Source organism: Montipora foliosa, chromosome 10 (assembly GCF_036669935.1).
Source record: "Montipora foliosa isolate CH-2021 chromosome 10, ASM3666993v2, whole genome shotgun sequence".
NCBI lineage: Eukaryota > Metazoa > Cnidaria > Anthozoa > Scleractinia > Acroporidae > Montipora > Montipora foliosa.
This window is the reverse complement of record NC_090878.1, coordinates 34,405,088-34,432,587: the sequence shown is the minus strand read 5'-3', so window position 1 is coordinate 34,432,587 and position 27,500 is coordinate 34,405,088. Positions and strand designations below refer to the sequence as shown.

General features: G+C 38.1%; 2 protein-coding genes across 2 annotated transcripts in view; one reads left to right on the top strand and one right to left on the bottom strand.

Moving 5' to 3' along the window:
• LOC137972973 (G-protein coupled receptor-associated protein LMBRD2-like) overlaps window positions 1-18,784 on the bottom strand; it is a 24,672-nt gene extending 5,888 nt beyond the window's left edge. The window contains exons 1-10 of the mRNA XM_068819666.1: window positions 18,504-18,784; window positions 14,480-14,682; window positions 11,671-11,838; window positions 9,597-9,807; window positions 8,834-8,908; window positions 6,687-6,859; window positions 4,702-4,773; window positions 3,494-3,546; window positions 2,113-2,294; window positions 1,474-1,607 (exon numbers count right to left, since the gene is read on the bottom strand). Of these exons, the coding sequence (XP_068675767.1) occupies window positions 1,474-1,607; window positions 2,113-2,294; window positions 3,494-3,546; window positions 4,702-4,773; window positions 6,687-6,859; window positions 8,834-8,908; window positions 9,597-9,807; window positions 11,671-11,838; window positions 14,480-14,682; window positions 18,504-18,677 (1,445 nt within the window). The 5' untranslated portion in view covers window positions 18,678-18,784. The remainder of the gene's footprint in view (window positions 1-1,473; window positions 1,608-2,112; window positions 2,295-3,493; window positions 3,547-4,701; window positions 4,774-6,686; window positions 6,860-8,833; window positions 8,909-9,596; window positions 9,808-11,670; window positions 11,839-14,479; window positions 14,683-18,503) is intronic.
• Window positions 18,785-20,708: 1,924 nt separating this feature from the next.
• Window positions 20,709-27,500, top strand: part of LOC137973412 (putative protein disulfide-isomerase DDB_G0275025) — a 9,245-nt gene continuing 2,453 nt past the window's right edge. Inside the window, exons 1-4 of the mRNA XM_068820210.1 lie at window positions 20,709-21,283; window positions 23,709-23,943; window positions 25,490-26,074; window positions 26,428-26,731. Coding sequence (XP_068676311.1) covers window positions 21,008-21,283; window positions 23,709-23,943; window positions 25,490-26,074; window positions 26,428-26,731 — 1,400 coding nt within the window. The 5' untranslated portion in view covers window positions 20,709-21,007. The remainder of the gene's footprint in view (window positions 21,284-23,708; window positions 23,944-25,489; window positions 26,075-26,427; window positions 26,732-27,500) is intronic.

The following is a 27,500-nucleotide window of genomic DNA, read 5'->3' as shown; positions in this document are numbered from 1 at the left end:
GACTGTCTGTCATTCTTTTACTTTGTGGACAATGTTTTCAGACGCTAAAAATATTAAAGGAAAACATTGGATGGATTTAGTCTCCCACACAGACGTTCTCAGGGCTTCGTCACGCGTTCCTCCCCTACTAACGTCTGCTGAAACGAAAAACCATTTCCGTTCGTGGATTACAGACCAATCAGAGGCCGTTTTCCACTTTCAGGTAAACTCATGTTTTGTATGGCATTCTTGAATGGCTATGCACAACACAATTAGCTGGCCAATGCTGATTGGCTTTTTTAAATAGTGGGCAAACTGTCGTTTTTTGTTTCTGCAGACGTTCGTGGGGGAGGAAAGCATGACGAATCCCCAAGAACGTCTGCATGGGGGGCTAGCGGTAATCGTTATAATAATTGCACTTTGCATTAATTTCATAATCACATCCCATTGAATTTTTAAGAAACACTTGAAAGTAATAATTGTATCGCATACATTCAGTCATTAACACTTTCCATCCTAAGAGTGACATTATTTTATAGATTTTACTCTCAAGTGAAGCTCTGATCCTCGCAATTATGAATGCAATTTGAGCAATGACGCAGAGAAGCCTGAAAATTTCAGAACCTCAACAGGGTTTGAACTTGTGACATCGCGATGCTGGTGGGACGCTCTAACCAACTGAGCTATGAGCTATAGTTTTAGATAATTATTGATAGTAACTGTTCCCATTTCTTGTTACCATTTATTAATTTTGAAATTCCATTGTACATTTCTTTTTCAGATGGTCAAATAAAGGTATGTTAGGAACTGGTCATTTGTGGTTTCAAATGTTTCCTTGATGAATGAATCAGAGAACGAAATGATATAACATGAAATGAATCAATCATATAGAACTGCAGATATGAAACCCCATTGAAGTCCTGAATTTTTCAGGCTTCTCTATGCAATTGCTAAAATTCCGTTGATAACTGGGAGGATCATGATAGTTTCACTTGATTTCATATCCGCAGTTCAATACAGGATTTATTTTATATATCATTTCGTTCGTAGATTTTACTCTATCTAACACCAGATGATTTTTCTCATCAACTGGGCTCTCTTCAAAAACTATGACCCTCAAAATAATTTGACGGGTAATAGTCCTCTCCAGCTTGTATGTTGTGTTTTCCCATTTCAGACCATGTGATGCCGGTTACACTAGGGAACAGTTTCTTTCAAATGCCGTCTTGTGTACCCATTTTTGGGACATTATACACAAGAACAGCTTCTTCCTCGGGGCCTTACAACAAAATCAATAAGCGATAATAAGAAAATCATCTGAAACTATCAATAATTGTTATTGATAGTTTTAGATAATTGATAGTAACTGTTTTAGATGATTTTCTTGTTACCATTTATTAATTTTGAAATTCCATTGTACATTTCTTTTTCAGATGGACAAATAAAGGCATTTATTATAAATAATAATGTGTTCAGAAAATATAGTTTACTCACAAACCACTGAACAGCAAGCTATTGGGATCAGTCTGATGCTTGGGAGCAAAGTAGTAATAGTTGAAGAAGCGCATTCTGAATACAGTATAGTAGACACAGATACACATGTAGGAAATTGTCAGACAGGATATGACCTGCCAAGAATAATAACAAGAATTAAAATTTGAAAGGAATGATTCAGGAAACATTATTTCAATCTCAAAATGTAGATGTTTAAGTCTATGATCTACAAGAAAAAATTCCCTACGATAATTATGCTATTATCGCCAAGGCACAAAAATCAATTAGCAGTAAGTCAGGTATGACTTTCCTTGATGAAAGGAACATTAAACCCTCATTCAAGAACAAATTGTAGTCATGTTACACGGACTTGTTGCATAGACTAGCCTGCATAAGTTCTTAGACAGTACCACCACAATAACCAGAAATATGTCTGCCACGCAAGCTAAAGCAAGCTTAATGCAAATGCAAAAAACAAGGACCTTTTTTGAGCCAACCTTTACATGTAGAAATTGTAAAAATTTCAATAATTATTATTGGCCCATTGATAATCTTCACATTTCGATCCAGCAGCCTCTTTTTGTATGCTTTATAGAATAAATTTAAGCCAACTAAACAAGTTCTTTTCCTTGCACAAACCTCCACATAGAAGTAATAATATCCAATGCTTGCTCCATGAATCATTTGTGCATAAATTGATAGTACAAGTTTGACATTGAAGAATGTGACCTCAGACCAGACAAGGGTGATAGACAACAGAAACAGGATCACCGCAGTGATGCGTAGTATCCACGGAAATATCCAAACACGCCAGTACCACTCTAAAGGTTGCAAATAAATTAATTATAATAAATTAGTGGAGGAAGGAAAGAAGAAGATCCGGGGCCGGTTGCTTGAAGCCTGGTTAGCACTAACCGTTGGTTAAGGACGGCGCCTACTATTGTTATTGCGCATACATGTACGTGCTGCGCATCTCCAGATACTCGGGTTTCCTATCGCCGATGCTTACTAATACAGGGATATTATTGCGCGGTTTAAAACTATCCGGAAAAAGTGGATCTTAGTAAGTACTCTTGGTATCCAAAAAGAAAACTGGGTGTAACCATGCATTTTTGAGAGATAATTAAGCTTCAATTTGAGAAAGAACGCCACACATTGCTTTGTATTTTGAACTCTTTTTACAAATATTATTGATGAATTATCTTTGAAAAAGGCGAGGTTACCCCCAGTTTTCTTTTTGGGTTTCAATAACACTTGTTAAGATCTACATTTCCTGCATAATTACACACCGGGGCAAAAATATCTTTAATTAGTAGGCACCGTCCTTAAGAGGTATCAGAACTTATAGGTTTCCGTGGTATTTAACACCGGTTTATAGCACTAACCATGCTTCGAGCAACCGGCCCCCAGCTGCATTGGATAAAGGCTTTTTAATGAAGTAAAGTCATAAACAAGATCTTATATAAGAATTACATAAGACAGTTATTAAATAAATAAGTTTGAGGTTCAGTTTGCAAGTCAACTGGTTCAGTTGCTTGAAATTCAGTAAAAATCGACTCCAGGGAATTACATGTCATAGTGAAAATAATATTGTATAACAAGTATAGTGCATAATTATTATGAGCAGCACATGACCTTGATGCATGTAACTTGAAACTCTTCCTTGGAACAAAGCTGGGGAGTTTTTGATACAATTTATCCCCAAATATGGACAAAAATAAGATCAAAGCTGCAGGCACGGGAAAATGAGCGAGCTACATTAACACTGCCAGGCTATGAGCTTCTGATATTATTTATAATTATGCCATACGTAGTAACAACTGCATTTCCAAGCTAGATGTACCCAAACTGATTTACAACTGTTACAATAAACTGTAAAAAAAATTCAAATTAATGGAAAATGGCTTCAAATGAAAAATGACACTTTCCTTCACATACATTGAATTCAAATCCCAGTCCAGCATGAACGAAATCCAGTCATAATGTACACATAAAATGTTGCAAAATTTCTAAGCCATACCAAAAACAGGTTTGACTCCAGTGGAGGGTCCTCTCAATGAAGATTTGTAATACCTAAGAAGAAAAGGCATCAGATAACAACTGAAGCAAGTCAGTGAGCAGCCATGGGAAATCAGCAAAATCAGCTTTGCTATGGTCATAGTGTACCTCGACCATTAAAGGAACTGTGTCATGGCAGTGCAGATAATGCATAGTCAAGTACCAATTAAATAATAATTTTACTTTTTCCTGCTCACTTTGCAACTTATTGTTAATCCAGAAAGTACATTTAACAACACAAATCAAAGGTTCATGACAAAAGAGAGTGTTTGCAGGCGAGAGTTGCATAATTACAAACACCAGATTGAAGGCTGGACAGTTTTCAAAAGCTGTAATTACAATCCATTTTAGCCTTCTTCAATTTTGCCCATCCCTGCGTCTTGTTGTACTTGACAATTTGCTGTTGTATTCGAACCTTTCTTCAAGAATGTTCTAACCCATTCATCCTGGGAATGCGACTTAACAGATTCTACTCTGTCTAACCCCAGACGATTTTACTCATTTGATTTGGTTGCCAGTTCCAATTTGCTGAGTTTGGCTACATTTTGTGACACACTCCTCTTTAAATCTAAATTATAATAATAAAGCCTAATAAAGCCTGAGAGTGACGTTGGAGTAAATTTTGACTGCTCAAGGAGCTCTTCACCCATCAATTTTTACAAAGATTGGCATCAAATTTCTCTAACATTTAACTTTCCCAGCCGCCGAACAAAGAAATTGCACGGAAAGCCACTTAACCTCCAGGTTGGCAATTGATGACAACGGGTAACATCATGCAAAATATTGTCCTGATTATTAAAGCAATTTTTGACAGCTCGCCATCTGAGATACGCATTCAGGAAAGTAGACCCACAGATCAAGCAACTTCATTACCCTGGTAACTGAGACTTAAGAAAAATAAGTCTAAATTCAGCCAAACGTTGCCTTAAGTAACAAAGGGTTAAAGTTAATGGATCAACTTGTGTTTGTGCTATTATGCACAGCCCTCTATTGTGGTTTATGTGATAGAAGGCTGCACATTACTATTATGATATAATATTATTATTTGCCATGCAACATTGCCCTTTAAATACCAGTGGCCACTTACAGATTTTACTCTGTCTAAGGCCAGACAATTTTACTCCTCAATGGGGACCCCCTTGAGCCTTAAAGGGTTAAAGTGTAACATACCTGTCGCTGCTTCCTGAGTTTCGTAAAAGATCTTCTAAATCAAAGACTTTTTCAAGCTGCATATTCCACTGGCTATAAACAAAAATCAAAAGTACCGGTATCAGGATGTGATGCATTGATGGCAGAAAAAGGGAGAGATAGAATGTGGACATTTGCTGAGTAAATGAGAATTCCCAGCTGTCATAAGCATATGACTTTAAGAGATCTTGAAACTAAACTAAACAATGAATTAGTTAATGTCCATACCAAGTTGTGTGCAAATAAACTTCGCAATCCCTTACTATAGATAAATCAAATTTTGTAATCTTCCATTCACCACAAAAGAAACTGCCATTTGAAATTTAAGAAAGAAATCAAACTTTAAATATATTAATATATTATATATATATTATATATATTACCATGCAGTAACCATGCATTAAGGCATTTTTTACCTTTGCTCAGTTATTTACAGAATCATGGCAAAATTTATAGCTTTCTTGTGTTTCTTCTGCTGATGTCAAACATGTGTTGATTTGTAATAATATTATAAAGCTTATACGGGTATTCATTGTATGGGTGCGTGTGTGTGTGTTTTGTGTGTCTCTGCTTCTCTGTCTTATTTGCCTGTATGTTAATTACTCACAAATTTTTAGCTACATGGATTGTATATTTCGTGTACCGACCTGTTAGACTATCTTTCATCAATTTTGTAATATTATACTAGGAAACATAGGCTGTCTGGTCTTTTTAGCACTTATGGTGATTCCAGGCAGCTCGTACTGAATATTTTTTGGGTTTCATTTGTTGTCAAAAAATAATAATTAATAAATTATATCGGTGCAAATAAAGGTTGTTATGTTGTTGTCAAAGTTCAAAAATAATAAGTCTTCTAAGTCTCATTTAAGTCTCCTTTAGGGATCTAATTTAAAATTGTCTGAGATCCTTTTTCTATAATATGGACTTTACATCCCTTCATTGTAACTCCTTTATTTCAATAAAATTTATTCAATTAAATAATGATCACTTTGTTTACCCTCTGATTTCAGAGTAGCTAATGGCTAATATCTCCGAGCATTGAACATTATACAATCGTTAAGAATCCCAACTGGCGAGAGGCAAACCAGTTGGCTATTTTACGAGTGCGCCAGGAAATTAAACCATGGACTACCTGAAACAAATTTAGTGAGTGGTCATTGTGAACTCGGGATCTCCGGATCTCAAGGCATAGGCCCTATAAACGGTAAAACCACTCGGTCACACTGCCGATGTAACCTTCACAATAATTTATTGAGTAGACCTGCTTTCAGCTAACTTCAGAGCTCACTCCTCCAGAACCTTGAAAAGCACAGGTTCAAATCCTGTTAAACCCCTTCATTTACTTTCAGTATTATTGTTCTACGAGTATTAAGTGACAGTTGAGAGGTTAATTTCCTCCAGGTACTCAGGTACTCTCCTCTCCTCAAAAACCAACATTTGACATGATTTGCGTTAATTGTTGAGGAGGCAGTGCAGCCTAGTGGTTTGGATGCTTGCCTTGAGATCTGCAGGGGAGACTCGTTCTAACCACTCATTGAATTTGGTCCTGGTAGTCCCTGCTTCAATTTCGCGACCATACTGGTGAATAGCCAACTGGTTTGCCTCTGGTCAGTTGGGAATCTTAACAGTTGTTGTGTTCTGTCATTTCGCTCATTGTGTTTTATTGGCCCTGAAAAGCCCCTATGGGGAGTGCTGAATTAAGTATGTATTGTCTTGTATTTCAATTTACAGCATCCCCAATTAATGCTCCAAGGGTCATTCGTTGAATAACCCAGTAGTCCTCAATTATGGAATACAATCATGTATTTACTAAAATATGAAAAAAAGTGAGTTTTTTTTTCACTGGTTGAGGAATGAATAAAGCAGAAAATGTTTTTCTCACACACAGCTGGGGGAATGGAGTCCACTGTGTGTGAGGGGTCTTCAGGTCCCTAAAAAATTCACCCCTTCAGAAATGAGATCCTCACCACTGAGTGCGTTTAGATGTATGAGTAACAATGATGACACGCTTGTGAAGTTTTGCTAAGCTTTTCTCGGTGTATGTCTCACTGATCAGGCTTCCTGTTTCTTTCAGATAATCAGCATAATCGACATAGTCATCGGTTCCTCTGTTAAATGTGGACTGTGAAGATTCTGGACACTAGATAAATCAAACAGACTGGAAGGTGAATCTCAAGTCGATAAGAAGCACAGCTCTGACCTAAGTTGTAAAATGTTCTGAAAAGAGCTGTTGAAAAAATTGGAACAGAGACGCAGTGACAAAGGACTCTGGAACACCAGGACTTAAGGTCTAGGGCATGAAGGGACAGGACAACACAAGGACATCTCTTTGTCTTCATGTCTCCACATTCCCATTCCCACATCCCCACTATCCTTAATGTCCAAGTTTCTGTAACTTGTTCCAGTGTCCAAATGTCACAATGAAAGGGAGAAGTTTATTAATTTTTTGCTCAAAGCACAGGCCTACCACCCACTTCATCACTTGTGGCCTGGAAGGTGACAAACTACAGCCCACTATTCTAAACAATATTATATTTTTTACAACCGGTAGGTATCATAATACTAACAGGAATGCCCAGTTTTGTGCAAGCAGCATGTGACTGTAAAAACACATTGGACACACGCAATGCGTGACTGTGCAAATCTAATAAAAATAATTACTGAAAGGATTTGTATGGGAGTATTTCAAGCTTGTAAAGAGTCTCGACTGTGCGCTTACAGTATGTCTAGAAATGCGAGTAACTAGATCTGTACTTATGCACGCCCAATTTTGCCATCCAACACAAAGTGTCCCATTAAGGTGATTCCCTTGATTTGCACCCGTCCGCCCATCTCATACTGCGCATAACATTGCGACTTCGGAGATGGCGGTGTTTCGCGCCGGCCATCTAAAGAGAGGCAACAATGGCCGCTTTTGCTGTTCAAGACCTTTTAAGAGCAATCGTGATAACTCTTCGCGGTTAAGGTGTTGTTTTGGAACTCGCCCCAGTCCTTTCGCAGAAAATGATCATTTTGAAGCCAAAATTGCCCCTTTGCCATCCATTTATCATCGTGTTACGAGGAAACAAGCACAGTGACCCCCCATTTTAAATGGTTTTATTTATGCGTAATAGGTACACGGAAAACATATTTTAACGAGAAAAAATGTTGGATAGTGGAAGTTGTAGTATTTACATATAAATGACGTTAAACTGCATTTGGAGTCTGACACCGAGTGCAAGGTGATGACTGTAGCAGTCCAATTTGCTTACATTTCTTTGCACGATTGAGCAATTTGAAATCACTTTCTTAAAGATTATAGCCCGGACAAACAAGCAGGTTCAAGTTTTCAGTAATATTTAGTAGCTTTTGCTACATTACAAAAATTTTTCCGGTTGGTCTAGTTTCGAACTTATCTCACGAAATTCGGTAAATACACTTAGAATAAAGGGCAATTACAGCATGAAAACAAGCACAGTGACCCCATCTTTTTATTGCATTTTTTAAATGTCCTGTGTATGAATATCAATAAATTGTGCCAAGTTTGAAACAAATCTGGATAGTACATCATTTTCATGGGAATTACCTTAAGTCCAAACCTATGCTACCTATTTTCTAAGGTTCAAAGCGTTATCTTCCGCAATGAGGCAAAATGGTAATGGACCAGCCTGCAAGGGCAATTTACAATCCTGTTCCTTGTGAGACGAAATTATACCTTGAGGAAAAGGCCACAAATTCAATCAGCTGCCATTTTAAAAGTATTTTTGTAAAAAGGACAGCCTCTTATAGCTTCAATATACATCTAGTAACTACAGTAATCGTATTTAACAACTATTCATCAAAGTGGAGGTGGCTAGTGGTGGATATTACCGAGCGGCAAAGCAACAAGGTAAATATCAACCACTAGCCACCGGCACTGAGGCATGATCACTTGATCCTGATTGGTTAACAGTTGCTTATCCAGAGCAAGTGAAGTTACAAGAGAGTTTTCTTTCAGATTCTGACTCCGATTAAACTGCTTTTTACCCACTTTTATTTCACTTGTATTTTCAAAGTTTTCCAAATTGCCCTCGTCATTTCTCATCAAACCGATGCACTACACTAAACAAAGGTATTAATATTTCACAAAACCAACCTTTTTAATGATAACTTCAAGGTATTTTCTGAGTGGGTGTCGATAACGCAGAGCTGAGGATGCATGATTTACTTCCTGTGAAAGAGACATGTGTCATTAAGCCCACTCAAAAACTATGTCCTCTTTTAATAACCCTTTCAGTCCTGGGAATGAGAATGATTTTAGATCCACCTTGAAAGGCATTATTAACTTCTTACTAACCGAGCGCGAGGGCCATACTGGGGAATATTGGCCCGAGGTCATGGCAGTACGGACCGAGCGCAGCGACCGAGGGCCAATATTCCCCAGTACGGCTCGAGCTAGCTCGGTTAGTAAGCAGTTTATTATATGGCTTTTTAATTTAATACCTTTTGCTTTGTTTTTGCAAGCCCGTAATCGGCCCGCGGGAATTACGGGAGAATAATGCCCTACAATTCAGTCACAATTAGCCAATCAGAGTGCGCGTTATATCAGGTACAAACACAAGCCATATAATAAGATATAATTGACACTTAGGTGCTGCACAATAAAAGACACCAGACACACAAATTGGGCATAAGCAAGGGGACAAGGAATGTATGTCTAACAATATACGAATAATACCCACCGCCCATAGGGACCACTGGATGAGGGGCCTCAGTGCCTAACCAAGAGGTTGCCTCATGCCTGTATTGCAAGGCAGGCATACTTGCTGGCATGATGTCCTTGGCTGTGGCCAAGTTAACCTAGTCCAGTGAAGTAACTATATACCCCCTCCATAACGGAGGGTTGCTTCTGTTATTACCTCCAGTACTTCAGTAAGCTGCTCATCGGCCTCTTCTTTTTCAACACTGAGCTTTGAGATCTTAAAGTAGGCATGTGCCATTTGATACTCCGACCTAGCACTGTTCCATGTAACGCGTGGTACTTCAACCAAACCATAACCCATTAAAAACACTAGCAGGAGCAATCCCCATGTGTTTGACGCTGTAATGCCAATGATTTTCAAGTAAGTTCTAAAATGACAAAATATTAGACAAGGTTTCGGTAAAATTTGAAGTTGACGACTGGTTTGAGTTGAGTCACTGACTTTATTATCCAGCTGTATTTAGTAATTGTGCCAAAACGCACGAAACGAGTACAAATATTCCACGATATTGTACAGTTGGTCATTGTACAGTAGAGAACTGGTTTGACTAGTTTGGTTGCTGACGCTTCCCCGCACGCACAAATCTGTCACACATTCTTGGTTGTTTAGTGTAAATTTGGCAACTTTTAAAAAAGTTGCCTGGATAATAAATACATGTAGCCTATTAGATGTTTTGACGTGTAGTATGGATAAGTATTTCTACAAGTTGTTTGTATTTTGACTCGCCCAAGCGGGCTTGTCAAAATACAGCACAACTCGATCATAAAAATACTCAGAAATACTACACACCAAAACATCTAATGAGATATACCATATGTATTGATCAACAAAGAGACTACATGGCCTCTTTCTCTACAGAAACATTCAGGCCATATTTATAAAAAATTCTGAGACCTTATATGGAAGCCCCTGAATATTTCCACTTAGCAATGCATTTTATGAAATTAAAAATAAAATTAATTATACTACAACAAATGTGAAAAAATCATATCGATAGGATAACATGACTGCGGAGTATTTTTTCTAAATATCTTCAGAGCTTGAAAGAAAAGTTACATAACAAGGAGTTTTTTGGAAGAAAAGATTACTCCAGTCAAAGTTTATTCCGGAAACTGGTACATTAAGAGTTAATTTGCACAATAAGCAGACGTTGTAGAAATGTTGAAGTTTTTGGAAAATAGCAAGCCTAGAATAGGTGAAATAGGTCTAGCACAGCATTGCAAAATGTCTCTATACGTTATCACGTAGAGCTTTAAAAACAGCACAAGAGATCCAAGGGTCCACAACCTTGATCCCTACCTCCTTACTGTGTACATGGCCTGTTAAAAAAAGGACCCTCATCATGGACCCAATTAATGGGAACATAATTTTTCAGTGAGTGATTAACCCATTGACTCCCAGGGGTTCCTCATTGACGAGTAAAATCGTCTGCCGTTAGACAGAGTAAAATACTAAGTCTGGCCGCTTTAGGCCGGTTTGGACGTCAAAGGGTTAAAAAAGAACAACAACAACGACCTTGATGAGCTCTGAACTTGAGCAGGTGATACTGGTCAGCGGATACCTTGTTTTGACAGGTGTCAAATTAACAAATAGATTCCATGTTGCCGTGCGTCTGTTCAGTAATATATCACAGATGACGTCAAAATGTGGTAAGAACAAAAAAGTGGCACACGAGGCAATAGCCGAGTGTGTCACCGATGTTCTTACCACATTTTGACGTCTTCTGTGATCTATTACTGAACAAACCCACGGCAACATGGAATCTATTTGTTTTATATAATTATAAAGAATTAAACTTTATTCGCATAAAAGCTGATGGTGACGTCAATCGTGCGTCTGTCCTCTAAAAGATCATAGGCAAGAACCCATCAAAATCCATGAATAACTTGGGTTATTATATAATTTACCATAACATGGATGTCCAAAATCAGATATATGCTGTAAACTAACTGGAGTATGGCTGCCACGATGAGCTCTAAACTTGAGCCCATGATATGGTCATGTGATACTAGTCACATTGGCATAAAGTCATACAGTCATACGGTCACCAAAACCAAATTTTCTGGCACATGTACAGATGGGCTACCATATTTTCTTACCCATGGTGCTCTGAACGCATGCAGAGCTCTACTATTAGACAACAAAAAATCAAAATTGAACTGGTTTGAAAATTTTAAACCAAGAAAAAAATTAATTTGAAACACAACAGATATAACAAAACTTAACTTACCCATCTAATTTTAATTCTGGTTTCACAATAACGTAAACCAAAAGTATAACAAAGATCACCAGATAACTGCCATACCAAAGTGCATTCTCATACAAGGCAGTCTTGATTTTGCCACGTACTGTGAAATTTCCAGCATATGAGTAGGACTGCATTATCGGAAGGATAACCCTAAAAACGGCACATTAAAACTTTTGGGCAGTTTTCACTACAAGTGCAAACAGAGGCAATATAATCTGCATAACATTATGCTTGACTGGATGAACGTGAGAACTGATCCTCGGACTTATCTAGGTCCACAATTTAAGCAATTAGGGAGCTTACGAAATGAGGACAACGACGGCTATGAGGACTTCATTTAAAAATACGAGTTCGCGTTATTCATATCAGTACGAAACTATTTCATGTCGTTTCGCTTTAAAAATCTGTAGTAACTGTAGAGGAATTAAACTGGTATGAGTGGGTTGGAAGCGTAGAGAGAGAACTGAAAATTCGTCGTCATGTGCTAACGTCCTCCACAGAACCTTGAATTTGGTCATTTCACGTCGTCATTTAGGAGATGACCGCAAAAAATTGTACCAAAATGTTAAAAGCCCGTGCGGAGCGTGCAGAACCATTGTTTTTGCTCACTAAACCTATTGTTCTGTAGCGTCGTCGTTGCCGTCTGCGTCGTCGTTTCGTAAGCTCCCTATTGTCTCTTATAGACACCGGAAAAATTCAGGTGACTCCAATGGGATTTGAACCCATATGACTTCTGTAGTAGTAGTACTTTAATACAGGTAATTGCGAGGATCACTTCTCCCTTTCATCTATTACCCACACTTCAAAATTTGAAGTAATGAAATTATAATCAATGAATGAATGATTTGTTTGAATGATTTGTTTATTTCAACCTCTCGCAGTCAAGACTGAATTACAGGTTGTGGTCAAGAACAGCTGCGTATATAATAAACATAATTATTACAATTTGTACTATGCTTATATAAAATATATTAAATTTTGATTAATTACTAATTAAATACATATTACGAATATTTATGTGACAAAATTCCTAAATCGAATTGTGTTGTATATGTTGTATATTTTTTTATTTCATTCATCAAGTCCTTTCACAGGAACACAAGAACCCAACAAATTGACATGCTCCCAACATTATCAGCTCATTTGGTAGATCATTGCACCAGCATTATAGAGGTCATGGGTTCAAATCCTGTGGGAGCCACCTGATTTTCCAAGTTTTTAAACTTATTAGTGTCTTTCAACTTTGTCCTAACAATGATCAAGAAGCTAGCAAGTTTGCATGTGTTTGTGCTTATCTTCATTTTGTCATTGAAAATAAGCATTTAAGTTTCAACAAAGCATTTATTTCTCAAGAACATTCCCAACAATTCAGACCAGATATGACTTGCTCATAGCATGCATTTGAGGGGAGAGGAGCAGGGAGAGAATTTGGAAGAAAACGACCAGGGAAACTACTCCTACTCCCAACCCCATCGCCTGCTACGCACAGGCTAATTTGCTCAAAGGTCACATAACTTTATTTAGTAGACCAATGCATCCTTATCCAGCATGCGGACTAGTAAGCATGCACATGAATCAGTTTTATTTATCACAAGTAATGCTGGACAGTCTTACTTGTTTAAAACTCAATTTGCTTCCTTATTTATAAATGTTAAGTAAACTAACTTATTTCTTGATTTATTTATTAAGGCAAAAGAGAGAAGTGATCCTCACAGTTATATGGACAATTTGAGCAATTTTCTTTTTTAAGGACGCACTGCCGACTATAATTGTTATTGCGCATATGTTCCACACATTTCAAGATACTCAGAGATCCTATGGGTGGTGCTTATTAGTACAGGGATATTTTTGCACGGTTCAAAACTATGCAGAGTAAGCAGAACTTAACAAGTGCTCTTTGTATCCAAAAAGAAAATTGGGGGTAACGACGAATTTTTCAGAGATAATTAACCTTCAATTTGGAAAAGAACACCATACATTGCTTTGCATTATTTTTAAAGCTTTTTACAAATATTGTTGATTAATTATCTTCGAAAAATGTGTGGTTACCCCCAATTTTCTTTTTGGTTTTCAATAACACTTGTTATAAAAAGATCTTCTTTTCCCGCATATTAGAATTTATAATTAATATAGACACCCGAGAAATTCAGGTGGCTTCAACAAGATTCGAACCCATGACCTCTTCGATGCTGGTGCATTAATGCTCTACCAACTGAGTTATGATGCCTCTCAGTAATATGAGAAGGTCAATTTGATTGGCTCGTGTGTTCCTGTGAAAGGACTCATATTTAAGTTAGATATCAGCATCTGCACGGCTTTTTTATGTCAGAGTTGTGATAGCAATGTCACCTCTTGGAGGCATATTTTCATAGAGACCAGAGTGTTGTTCAAGGTTTTTTGCATAAACTTCATGCCCATAATAACAAGCTCAGTCGCGTTATAAAAATTATATCATTTTGGAAGTTAGCCTCTAAAGGCGCCCACAAATAAGGAAACATTGTGGAAACATTGTTTCTTGAAATGTTTCCTCCACACGCAAACAAGGAAGCATTTGCTGAGGAAGCAAAACATTTCTGAACAAATTCAGAAAATTTTTACTTCCACAACAAATGTTTCCAGGGGCTACAAGCAGGGGGAAAACATTTGCTTCCGCAACAATGTTTGCACAACATGGTTTCCTCATTTGCAGGCACCTTTAATAAAGGAATTCAGCCAATTAAAAAAAATCTTTGACAGCTAATTCCACCTTCTGAGAACAAGATGAACAGAAAGTACTGATTCACGTACTTACCAGGAGAGTATTTGAGAAGACCAATAAACAACCCTCCATAAATCAGGGAGAACTTGTTCTGGTAAAAAACTCCACGGTTTTTCGCATTTTGTTGGCCTATCGTCTATGACACTATCATTTATTTTCGAATGGTTAGTGAAATGCTGCGAGGTTAACTTGTGTGATTCTGCTTCGGCAGCCAATAAGCACTTTCTGTAAAAAGTCTGTGAGAAAAAGGTAACAAGAAAACTAAGTTATATTTTTAGCAATAAAAGTCCACTGAAACAGGCATATAAACTTAATTTTCCTGTGCATTTCTGTGACAAGGCTGCATATTGTACCATAGCAACAACCAGCTTTATTTTCCATTATTGTTTCAACAGTTGGTCTTATATCGATAATTATCATAATGGCAAGTGGTTTGACAACTTCATAGTGAGTTACAAGCAGTTATATCCATTATAAAAGGTCATACTGAGCACCAACGAAAAACTTTTCCTATCTTAGTTAATATTCTTTATAGCACAGTATGACGTTTTCTGACCACAGCAACAGTAAAAACCCTTTCCCGACCATTAACCCTTTGACACGTCCTAACCAGCCTATTTTGCTCTAACACCAGATGATTTTACTCGTCAATGGGGAACCCCTGGGAGTCAATGGGTTAAAAAGTGGTCTGCAATCTCTAGTATGCTCAAAGTGCAGGGATCACTGTTGCCGACACGACACAAAAACGGATTCGCAGAACATCAGCGTTTTTGTGACAACAGCTTTAATATCAAGCTAGTGTTTTTTTCATTCAAAATCGGCTCTTTGTTTAGCGTGAAAGACCTTATCCCTAAAGAGCTCAAATCATGCGTTGTTTATAGATTTAGTTGTGCAGGCTGCGGTGCCTGCTATGTTGGCGAGACTTCCCGACACATTTGCATGTCACGCATAAACAAGCACTTAAATAGGGATAAGGCCTCTTACATTTTTAAGCATTTACAGGAGTCACCTGGGTGTCGGGCACTTCGTTCGAGCGAATGCTTTGTTGTCATAGATCAAGCAAAATCAAGGAGGCATTGCACATTCATTGGGAGAAACCCTCTCTAAATCAACAATTATTTCATGTACATCTTAATCTCTCTTTGTAATCAGTTGTTGTATCACACCATTGTTATTCTAATTTTCCGCTATATATTGTACATCATTGTTATTCCATCCACAAACTGATGATGGCACAGGAGTTGCCGAAACATGTCTTTTTTCAAATTTAATTTTAAAGTCTTGTTCTCTTCATAAAGACTATGTACCGGTAATGCAAAAACTTACATGCGCACAAATGACATTCGATGAGGAAAAGTTAATAATTAACTTTTCCCTATTATTTACATCCTTTTTATAATACACATGGAAAATTTTTCCATTCTTGTTGACCAGTGCTAAAATTTTGGGGACATTTTCATTTTTAGGGGGACCGACAATTTTTTTCCGTTTTCTTACATTCAAACAAGGAAAAGGCAGGACAACAAAAACATATTTTATTACCTGTTACTTGTCATTAAAAAATTAATACAAACCAGAAAGTTAAGAAAATGGAGTCAATGGCGTTCGATTGACCATTGTTCTCTAAAAACATGGCGCTGTGATGGTGTTGCTGAGTGTATCCCCCATAGTTTCCTAATTAACAGCATCCATGTGTTCTTTACAGTCGTTGTGTCTTAAGAGAGTTGAGATTCTAAGATTTGTACACCTTTTTCCGATGCCAAGGGGCAAAAATAGCAGAACAAAAATAGCAGAACATCACCTCCTTTTCATAGCCCAACAACGTGTGATCTCGCAACCAAGTTTTCTGGAAAGATTGTGGTTTCGTTTGAGCCCCATCTTTTTCTTCCTCATTAAAACACTGTTCTTCTTCTGTGTTTTTTTCTCTGATCAATCTGGCTTCGATTTGAGGCGAAAAAAATATCTCTTAGAACTGTATTTTTTTTCTCTGATCAATCCACCTTCGATTTGAGGCGAAAAAGCTATCTATTGTACAAATAAGTTTTCACCATGTTATATTAATTCCCAGATGCGTGCATCACGCTTGGTTGAACATCAGTAGAGTGACTGTACTTTAAAATGAACTTAAAATGCATGACGGTCTGTGTTTCAGCATGTAATTTTTGTACTAAACTGTACATTGTATCTCTTCTTGTGTGCTTCCTTCTGAGTTTTCCCCCAGATTTTGAAGGGGACAAAAATGTCCCCTTGGCCATTTTTTTAAGGGACAATTTCAATATCAGTGCGGGATTGGCTTAATGGCCCGGCCTGGCTCAAACCCTGATCATGGTTTTTGTTGTCTCAGGCTGCCTAGGAAGATACTGAATGGAACTGTGGAAATTCTAGAGTTTACTACATTTCAATTACATGCCAACTAAAAAGGAGAATTTGACCGTGACCCCTACGCAACTTTTGAAGGAAATAGAAACTATGGACTGTTTCACGACTGCCATCGCGAAGTCCCGGAAGGTACAAAGCTTCTTTTTCAAGATACACTTGAATTTTCTTCAAAATATTTGTCCCAAGTATTGTGACTTTTAACTGTTGAAAGCGTGTTAAAATGAAACAACATATTTTTTAATGGACCAGGAATTTTCCCTGTTTCAATGTTTCCTGGCGGCCGATATTCCTGTAATGTCAATCTGTTTTTTTGTTTGTTTATTTAAAAAAAACCAGTTCTCAGTCTCACTCGGTCAATTTTCTTAACTGGCGCAATCATGTCAATTAGATTCCAGGCTTTGCTGGTAGCCTTCCCTGTTGATGACTAAGAGAAAATTATGTACTTTTCAGGACACACGTACAATAGAAGAAAAGAGGTAATTCAGTGCAAACAGAAATAATAAGCCAGGCAATCTGATAGGTAAAAGATCTGAAAGAAGACAATTAAATAGGATCCCTGAATGGCTCATTTTTTTGCAAAATTGTGTGATCAACACATTTTCCTATTAATTTTTATTTTGTGCGTAATTATAAATGAGCTAACCCAAATTTTTTCATGTATATTATTGATTTTTGTTATGTTAATGATGATTTTCCTTGTGCAATTTGGAACAAATAACTACTTGAAAATTTTTCAAAGACAACAAACAATTATTGTACTTGCCTGGGCTCTTGCAATTTTATTGGTCTCTAAAACTCTTTACACAAGGTGCAATATTATTCCAAAAAAGACTTGAACTCATGTGATTACATGTACTAATAATATGACATGCAAAAATATCAGTGTGTTGTTTGGCTGAGAGCACGTCAATATTAATCCCAAAGAGAGAGCAGATAGTTGAAATTAGTGCAATAAAGGTGAAATTTTTGCATGTTTATCATTAATAAGTAATCACATGATTTTTCTTGTGCAATTTGGAATATTAATAATAAGCACTCGTAATAATTGTTTTTCAAAGACCACAAATTGCACTCAACCTACAGGCTCATACAATTTTGTGCTCACTTATTCCAAATTGCAATCAAATCACATGATTACCTACACAAATTTAAGTCCATAAACATACATATTAGCCATAGAACACATACATAAACAGACACCGAGAAATAAGCACTAACACATGAAAGAAAAAGCAGAGTGCAAAAAGAAAAACACTGAAAATGCAAAACAGTACATTTTACAAATATAAAGAGAGAAAAAGGTTAAAAATGAAGGTCTTTCATCTCTTTTCTGCACATCTGAGTATTAGCTCAACTTACTCTGAAAACAGTATCATGAGTACGAAAATCACTAAACAGCTAGGCAGCCTTTAAAATCGCTCATGTGCTTAAAACTAAAAATTCATACGACAAACAGAAAGTACTGCCTTCTAAAACACAAGAAAAAGCAGTTCTTCACGGGAATAAAATAATAACAAATGCACGTATCTTTTAATAGATTTGGAGCAAATATATATGTACGATCTTGCATATAATTAATTTTGAATAAACAAATCTACATAATTTTTAAATTCGCCTGCCTCATCAGTTCAATCGAAAGCTTATGATAGCGTTATAGGATAGTTTGAACTTCACTCACCGCAGAGACGTCTAAAGGAAGAATAAACACGATTAAAAACGAGAAATACCAGGAAACGAACACGGCTGATGTGACAAGCCAGTGTTGCTTGCGCCAGTTTCCATACTGGTGAAGTAGACACAATGTCAGAAGAAACACGAAGATCATTTCCACCGTAAACGGTGCAGCACTCATCTTAATGCTGGTAGGATTACGAAAAAGCTAAGCTTTTAAATTGTTCTCCACGCACTGCCACGAAATCAGCCGGTACACTTAAAATAATTTATTTCTCAGCATCCATGTACTCAAGATTGATCAAGATTGAGGACTGGTAACCAGTTAAGTACACCGTGTAGAACTGGGTAAGAAGAAAAAATAGGGGACGGACGGGAGGGTAAAAACATTGGACTACGCTCTACCACTTGAATTTTTTCTCATCCTGTTTATCGATCATGCAGTTCTAAGCTATGGGAAAGCAAAGATTTTAAGCTTTTCAGACTCCCTCAGAAATTTACCCAAAAGATCTTCTACCGGTACTCTAGTGTTCAGGCGCGTAGCGTGGTCATTTTTTCAAGTACGCACAAGTACATATGATCTAGAAACCTAAGTAAACTGAGCGGAAAATACTGCCTTTTTTATTTCTTGTCGAAGTAGTTGTGTGAATACAAGCAAAGAACGAAGCGTCTTGCCCTTATTTTGAGCAAACTTGGTGCAAACAAAACATTGTTTTGGTTGTGCTAGCGTGACTGGAATTGTCAAGAACGTTCTCGGAACGTCGCTCCTTTGCAACCTCGCCTTTTTGTTGCACGCAGGCCAAACAGCACTGCAGTGTTAGTGCAAAAGAAGGGTATAAAGCAAAACTAAGTTAGAACATGGTATAGCTTTTGTTTTAGTTTTTAGAATTTAATCAAAGTGGTGCTTTCATCACGAAATCTTGGTTGCGTACAAGTAAAATGTTAAGAATAGAAACAATTGCTAAAAACTTCAAAATTTTCTGGTCACTTCAAGTGCGCACGTGCGTATGTGCGTATAGGACGCTACGCGCCTGGTGTTAATAATCAAAAGCTGTATCCGTATCTCGTTTCCTAGCCTGCATACATGTAGCACTTAAGCTCTAAAAGGAGGGGGAGATCGAGTGCTGAAATAGAGGGGTATTGGAGAAAGAAAAGAGGGAAACGCTTCTTCAAAAATTTGAAAAGTTTCAAGAGTTTTTCTCTGTCCCTGTATGGGCCCAGCTAGTGTCGGAAATGGCGTTTAATTCAAATACTGTAACATTCACATATACGTTACAGGCTATAAATGCTACCGCTAATAACATTAAAATACAGTATTGGTACCACTTATACCAAAAAATTGTCAAAAAAAAGTTCATCAGCGTTAAATCGCAAATTTTTTGTCGAAAACATCCCTTTAGCGCACCTGAAAAAGGCATTTCATTCCATAAAGAAATGCCACTCATATTGGAAATTTCAAATTGGAGTCACATCAGAACGTTTTTTGAAAACATCACATTTGTGAGGTAATGAGCAATTTGATCATAACATGACCTAATGATCAAATACCCCCAATTCGTGAAATTCGTCATGAAATTCCAACCTTGATTACTGTTTTTTTTTTCTATAACATACAGGAAAGGGTTCACTCTAGCGTTTTAAATACAAACCTAATCATTACTGTGTGTTCAGACGGATATAGCTGTAAGGCACAGAACCCTTAACCCTTTCAGGCCCGAGGGGTTCCCCATTGACGAGTAAAATCGTCTGGCGTTAGACAGAGTAAAATCTATAAGTGCCATTTGGCACTATCGGGCCTGAAAGGGTTAAACGGGGACATAGTTTTCGGATGCTGTTAGCTTAACCCTTTCAGGCCCGAGGGGTTCCCCATTGACGAGTAAAATCGTCTGGCGTTAGACAGAGTAAAATCTATAAGTGCCATTTGGCACTATCGGGCCTGAAAGGGTTAAAAAACTGACACTCAGCGATGAGTTTTTTCGTGGCGGCTAGTTGATATTAACTTCATTCAAGCACCGATCAAAAATATGATCATAGCTTTTCTGAACGGAAGAGGTTAGAGAACTCAAAATGCAACCGGGTCATACTCAGTGCTTTAAGGCAAAACTTAATAACCTTTCTTCTTCCTTCTGCAGTTAAGGTCTTCGTCCTTATGGGAGTCATTATTAAATTCATGATATGTTTACTCAGCTGGTAGACGTTATCAGACTTAACTAATGCCACGTAATATGGGACCAAACAGTTGTATAAGGGAATTGTATTCTAAAATGCGTTTAACAAAGTTATAACTTCCTTTTCGGTTATTTTGTAAACCTTCTGGGTGTAGCATTGGCTAGGTTTGCCAAAACGGCGAGCTGAAAAGCCGATTTATGCTCAGTCCAAGTTTTCATACTATTTTTGACAACGCATAAGGCAACTGAATTTTGCGATTTGTCCAGACTGGGCTCATTTACGCGATTTAAATTAGAACACCAAAATTCACTGCACCTGTCTTTTCAGTCATTTTTGGAAAGGATGAGCTTTTCAGCGCAAATCTGGAAATTACTTCTCGGGGTTTTTCTCGTCTTTGTGCCAGTGTTCTCAAAGCAATATGGCATATTCGAAATCACTTCCAAAAATTACCAAACTCTCGTGATAGATGGAGGTAAAGACGCTTGGATTGTCGCGGTGAAAGACGCCGGGAAGATCTCAACTGAAAAGTGGAAGGATTTAGAGTATAACTTACGAGGGTTATTCGTTCGTGTTGGAATCATTGATCCAAATAAGGAAGGTGCTTTCCTGAAGAAAAATGTAAGTAGAAATTGATTTCTTTTTAAAAAATTGGGCTTAGAGCACTAGGTAGGATCATAAATCTCATTTTCGTTTGGTTGAAAACAAGGGTCCTCAAAGTCCCATGAAACTAATTAACTTTTCTGGACTTTTGGCTTTTCAGTAAAAGATATATTCAGCATAAAAACCGAGGAAATTTCAGAACAAATAACCGTAAATAAAAACACTTGCAAGAAAATTTCAAAATCTTTGCGGAAAAAGGGAGAAAATTTCTAAAGTACATGTTCTGGTACTGTGACAGAGTTGATGAAGAAGTTTTTTCTTTGAGGTAACTAATATTTCCACCAAATCTGGCTAAAAAAGAATCATCTGTGAATTTTTTTGATTTTTTTTTTAATTATACGTGTCAACACCTGTCACGTGGAAAGGCTTTAACTATGCTGGAGCTGTACCTTGAATGTGAACGGAGCGGGGCTTATTTCAGTATATTACTTTGCAATCTTAGAAACGAGGTATCTTTAGAGAAGCCAAAGCGCCAGAAAATGTGACCCCCGCCCCCCCACTGTAAAATCCTAGCTACGCCCCTGCAGTTAAAGCAATTTTTAGAATACATATAATTTCATATATTGGGGTTGTAGGATTGGCATGAAATGAAATCTAGAAAGATAATCGCAGTTATATTTAAGCAATTTCCGTGTTTCCATAGCCTCATCTAAACACGAGGTGGAGTTGGGAGAATTCGAGACAGTTATACAAAACCGAGACGCAGTCGATGGTTTGCCGGCATAAATCTGTCTCCCAACTCCCCGAGTGTTTAGATGAGGCTTTGTAATCACGGAAAAAAAGTCCTATATAGCTTTTATAAAATATTTCTTAAAAATAATTCCACAAATGAAGGAAAATGTTGGTTTGTTTACTTCTTGATTGAAACAGATTTTCTTCATACATGCTCATATTTCCTACCAGCCGATCAAAACGCGCGTCTGACAACACATAACCAATCAAAATTCGTGTGATGTCATAGCCGTGTTTACAGACTGTCATCTAAACACAGCTTTTGACCAATGAGAGTGCGCGTACTATCCTAATGATTTTCGAGCGGTTTTCTTGAAACTTTCCTGAATGTTTGCTATTAATCCCTGCTTTGCTGTTTTGCGAACTACAATAAAAAAGAGAAGTCACCGTACTTGCTTAAGAGATATAATGGGCCAATCTTACCTCATTGATGCCTCAGTGTACTGATACTTAATACGCGCGTTATTTCATCGGCTCAGCATACATTTTGCGGTAGCTAAACGGGAGGGTTTCTAAAGTAACACCTGATAGGTAAAACGTCTAGAGCATATGGAACACTGTCTATATAGTTTATTGAAAAATCGCTCAACTTAAATCAGTCGACGTCGAATCAAAACGTTTCTCGAGTCCTTGTTTTAGATCCCTGTGTAATGGGCTCTATGTACGTTTTTAGCCATATCCTTTTTTCCTTCCGATCGATTTTTTATTTTTATTTTTTGGATTTAAAGGGGATCGCACCTGTATATCTCGATTATCGTAGATCGAAACAACAAAATTCGACGTCCTTGGAATGCGCGCACTTATTCGCAAAGAGTTAACTATGGCTCATTCATAACTTCTCTCACGTGTTTTCAGAACTGTTCCAGACTGTATGATCGACTTACGCCATATTTACGATGTTGCAAATTTGACCAGTTTATAAATATTGACACACCATATGCGCAGTACAGGATGCGCAGAGCAATACTGAGGAATCACCTTAAGTAATTGGCACTGAGCATTCCCTCCCCCCCCCCCCCCCCCAAAAAAAAAATCCTTGCGTTGCATTGCTCTACCAACTAAGCTGTCAAGCTAACTTGGAACTGGTCACTTATATACGTTCAACGGAATGTTCTTCTTACATGACTCTCAACCCGCCATGCGTAATTATGTTTAAAACAGGATGATGGCCTTCGACTATTGGTTTCGCCTAGTTATAACCACTGAGTTCGTATCGCTTGGCCGGGTATCGCTGAGTCAATAGAAACTGCTCAGTATCGATTGACTGACGTCATGCACAAACGGATTTCGTCTAGGATTTCAGGACAGAGAATGTGAAAGTCAAAGTCACTGAGAAAATCAACCAAATGAATGGCCGCTGGGCTCTCTAGCTTATTAACTTCCGACCGGATGAAGAAGATTTCAATCGAAACTCTTAGTAATAAAATTTAAAATTTCCAAAATCCCAGTCAATTAAAGGTCAAAGCAAAACAAGTTAGGATCGCGTTACTCGCGCTTGTTTTCCCGCCTTTGGCGCCGCCTGCCTACATGTGTCTGGTTTGCGTTGTGATTGGTTAATCGCATTGCCTGCGTCTCTTGTAATTGGTCAAAATAATTGCCTTCTGTAAAGGCAAACAAGCCTTTAACAGGTTATTCTTGTTAACGTACCCAGGGATTCCTTCAAAAGGACAGAAAGTACTTTGTCGCTCGAGTCTTTCCGTACGGAGGTTACAAAATAAAGGCAGCGGGAAAAATGGACGTAAAATCTCTCAAGGAAGCCGAAAAAGCTGTGCTGGAAAGTCTGCCAGATGAAACAACCAAGATTAAAAACATGGAAGACCTACAAAAATATGTGGCGAAAGGTTACGCAGATGTGCCTTTAAAAATGCCCGTGCTTTTACTAACAGGTAATTGTCAGTATATAGAGCGAAAATCCCGGAAATAGCTTTGGGGGAGGAAGAAGGGAGAGAAAAAAAGTTATTGGGGGAAGGGGGTGAGGGGGAACAAGAATATCTCACACGAGACTACGATGACTGAGGAAATGGGCTTTCCTTGAGAAATGGGTCTATTACTGTATATAATTTTGCACTTAAGGAGGTATGACAAATTCTAAGAACACAAAAGCAAGGAAAAGAAAACCAAAATCAAAAAATGTCGCTTACCGTCTGTTTTCATGCGCAATTTCGTCCGCTTACAAGGTCGGATTGTCTCTTGTCAGTTCAGGGCTATTTGTCCGATTGGCTGTATATTGTCCGCTTGTGTAACCGAAAAATGCTGTTTCAGTGGGCACGTGGAATTTCGCTTCTAAGTGGAATTTTCTTTGAAAAAGAAGAGCCCCCGAAATGGGCCTTTTCGATATATTAAAATTCAGCTTGAAAGAGAGGTTTAGAGAACAAAGACAAAGGAAAGTGGATGATTTGTAAATATTTTCCACATTCATTCCAACGTGTTTCGATCGGTTTTGTCCTCACTGCTTCACTATGAAGCTGAATATTTGATATTTCGAAAATGGCTTTTTACGTTTACCTCTACGTATTCCAGCACTCGGCAAAGTCCCTTTTTGACTTATGGCTGTTTCTGCTTAGGTGGCCTCATAAACCACAAATGAGCCTTTTTAGAGACATCACTGCCAAGTCGGCCATCTCTGCTGGAGAGAACAGGACAGCCACAACACCGGGGACTTCATACCCTACACTTCTCCAATAGTGTGTGGGTTATTTAACATCCCTCAGGAAACTTTATATGAACATAGCAGATATTTGTGAGACGGGGCCTACGGTTTATAGTCCTTATATATCCGAGAGGACTTGAAAGTCTAACCATTTGCAGATGAAATTACAAAGGCAGCACTTTCTCCACAGTTATTTTAAGATTCTGAGTGTTGATCCGGCCGGGGTGTCCCACATGACAGCTAGCCCGATGCTCAACCAATTGAGCCACCGGTGCGTGGTAAAAAACGGCGCTCACGGATGCATGCAATCGAGCAATGAATGCAAGAGATTACTTGTCCTACACCTGGCACATCTAATATTCCTTCGTACCACCGACAAAGGAAATGTGAACTGACAAGCTATTTATGATGTCGGGGTGAACCAGCAATGACTACTTCTTTCAGAAACGCTTACGTATACTTAAGGTCAAATTCTCGTCTTCCTGTCCTGTCCATGTATCATGAAAAAGGGAGGCAATCAAATTTAACTCATTCAAGTTAAATAATAACAGCCGGTATTTAACTGCGTTCTCGGGATGGGGTCCACACAAATTTTCACTATCGGTCCGCGTATTTCTCGTACGCATCTTGCGCTTCTTCAAAAATTTCCTGTTGGGAAGAGAACTGAAGCAATGGAAAGTTTTTTAAAGCTTTTTCTCTTCGTCGATATTTTCACATGCATTCTCTAATGAAAGGACCTTTACGAAGTATTTATACAGCCGATGTTTTTTCTTCCTTTCCAGATAAACGTGTAACGACTCCTCTATTACGTGCCATCACCATGAAGTACTCCAGATACTTCAACTTTGGGGTGGCACGAAAACCAAGCCAGGAGATAACGCAAAATTTCCAAGTAAAACAAATACCGACGATTTTAGTCATTATTGGCACTGAGGGTACCCATAATGGTAAACAAATAATTGAATTCAGCTCCGTGTTTTACGATGTGAAGCTCTATGGCGGAATCTCATACCTCAACCTGACGACATTTTTCTACTCGGTGCACGAGAAGCACTGGGCCGAGCACCCTGATGCAAAGAAGTACAAAGGGGAACTGGGATTGAAGGAACTTTTCGTCGAAGACGTCAGAGAGATCCTGGCGAGAGATGCTGATGTATTTTCTGAGAAAGATGGAAAAGATGCGTTGGAAACAGAAACAGGAAAAGGAAGCGACGCAATTGAAATTACTTCCGCGAATCACAAACGAATCTGTACAGACTCTGCTTTGGGGTTGTGTTTGATTTACTTTTTAGATGCCAAAAGCGAAAGGTACCTCAAGAATGCGTTGAAGCTGTACAAAGACTTAAGGCAAATGCCAAAAATGAAAGGTTAGTCGTTTAGTTCAAAGCTGGTTGTGATTCTTTTTTTTTTAATCCTGGTAAATAAACACTTATAACGTTACAACAGGTTACAAGAAGTCAAATGTCAATAGCTGGGTCGACTCGAGGCTTACTTTCAGTTGTCCACTGAAGTTTAAGTATACTGAGTTGGCTCAAATGCAAGTTCCTTCATCACCTTCACCTTCACCTATCCCGTAGTCTGGCTGAAGTTAACTCTCGTTTGAAGACCTAGGCAACGACCTTTTAAAATTTTTGACTTTCTGAACGGAAAAAATAAAACCTCTTATAATCAGTTTGAACTTAAACTCTCCAAATGAATCTCTTTTTCTTAACTCTTTCAGATAAACCGTTACATTATCTTTGGGTCAATGGTACATGCCATCCCGAATACGGGGACATTTTTGGAATTTCACGAGACAACCTTCCAGTATTGTTGCTTGCAAAACCCAAACGAAGATTATTTAAAACGCTGCGTGGCGACCTGACAGGAGAAGAAGTTAGCGAGGTCGTATCACAGATATTTCTCGGCCAGGAAGATTTGTCGCCTTTCTCGAGGTTTAACGACATGCTGTCTATCGACTGCCATAAAACAGAAGCAACAACCAAACCGGCCCATCGAGTTGGAAGCGATAGTCAAATAAAAGGGTAGGTGTCAAGAAAATAAACCTTTTCTCGGTTTCTGACGCCACATTGGTTGGAAGGCAAACACTTTAAATTACAGTGAGCCAGGAACCCATGACTAGGAGCGAACAACGCCGCCATATTCCTGTCACGGCGTTTCACAGACCGATTTATTTTTAGATCGAATCGAATTGACCAATCACAAGAAAACTAACTTGACGTATTGGAGCTGTTCGCTCCCAGTCATAAGCCCCTGAGTGGATGTATGGGAATTTCGCCGACTATGAACATTATAAACCCTTTCATTATTAAAGGTCTGACAATTGTGAATAGCTAGAATACCTCTTAAAAAGCACTTCAATTGAGATTATTCTCGAGAAGAATAGCGGTCCGAATCAAACTGTAACGATCGGAAACGAAATTTGTAAATTTCACATACCCTAAACGCTTTCAATCAAAATAATGCAAATTACAAGTTCTCGGAAGGCGTGGCTGACGCCATTTTGCAAATTTGTAAATGAGAGGTACTGTGACCAAATCCATATCGCAAGCTCCAGTTCCCGTTATCTCGTGCCAGACTACCAGCCTCCCAGTTTCCTCAAATTTTGCCAAAATTATCCTATCTGCAAGTACGTTCCACGTTTTACACATTTTTTTTGCCACCCCATGCAAAAGAAAAGCTTAATTAAAATGATCAATTTTTAAGTTTTGTGTCAAAAGTCAGAGTGTGAAGATAAACTTTTCATATTCTTTTCTACTCAGTGGGGGTGACAACGTTTCAGTGTTAAAGTTA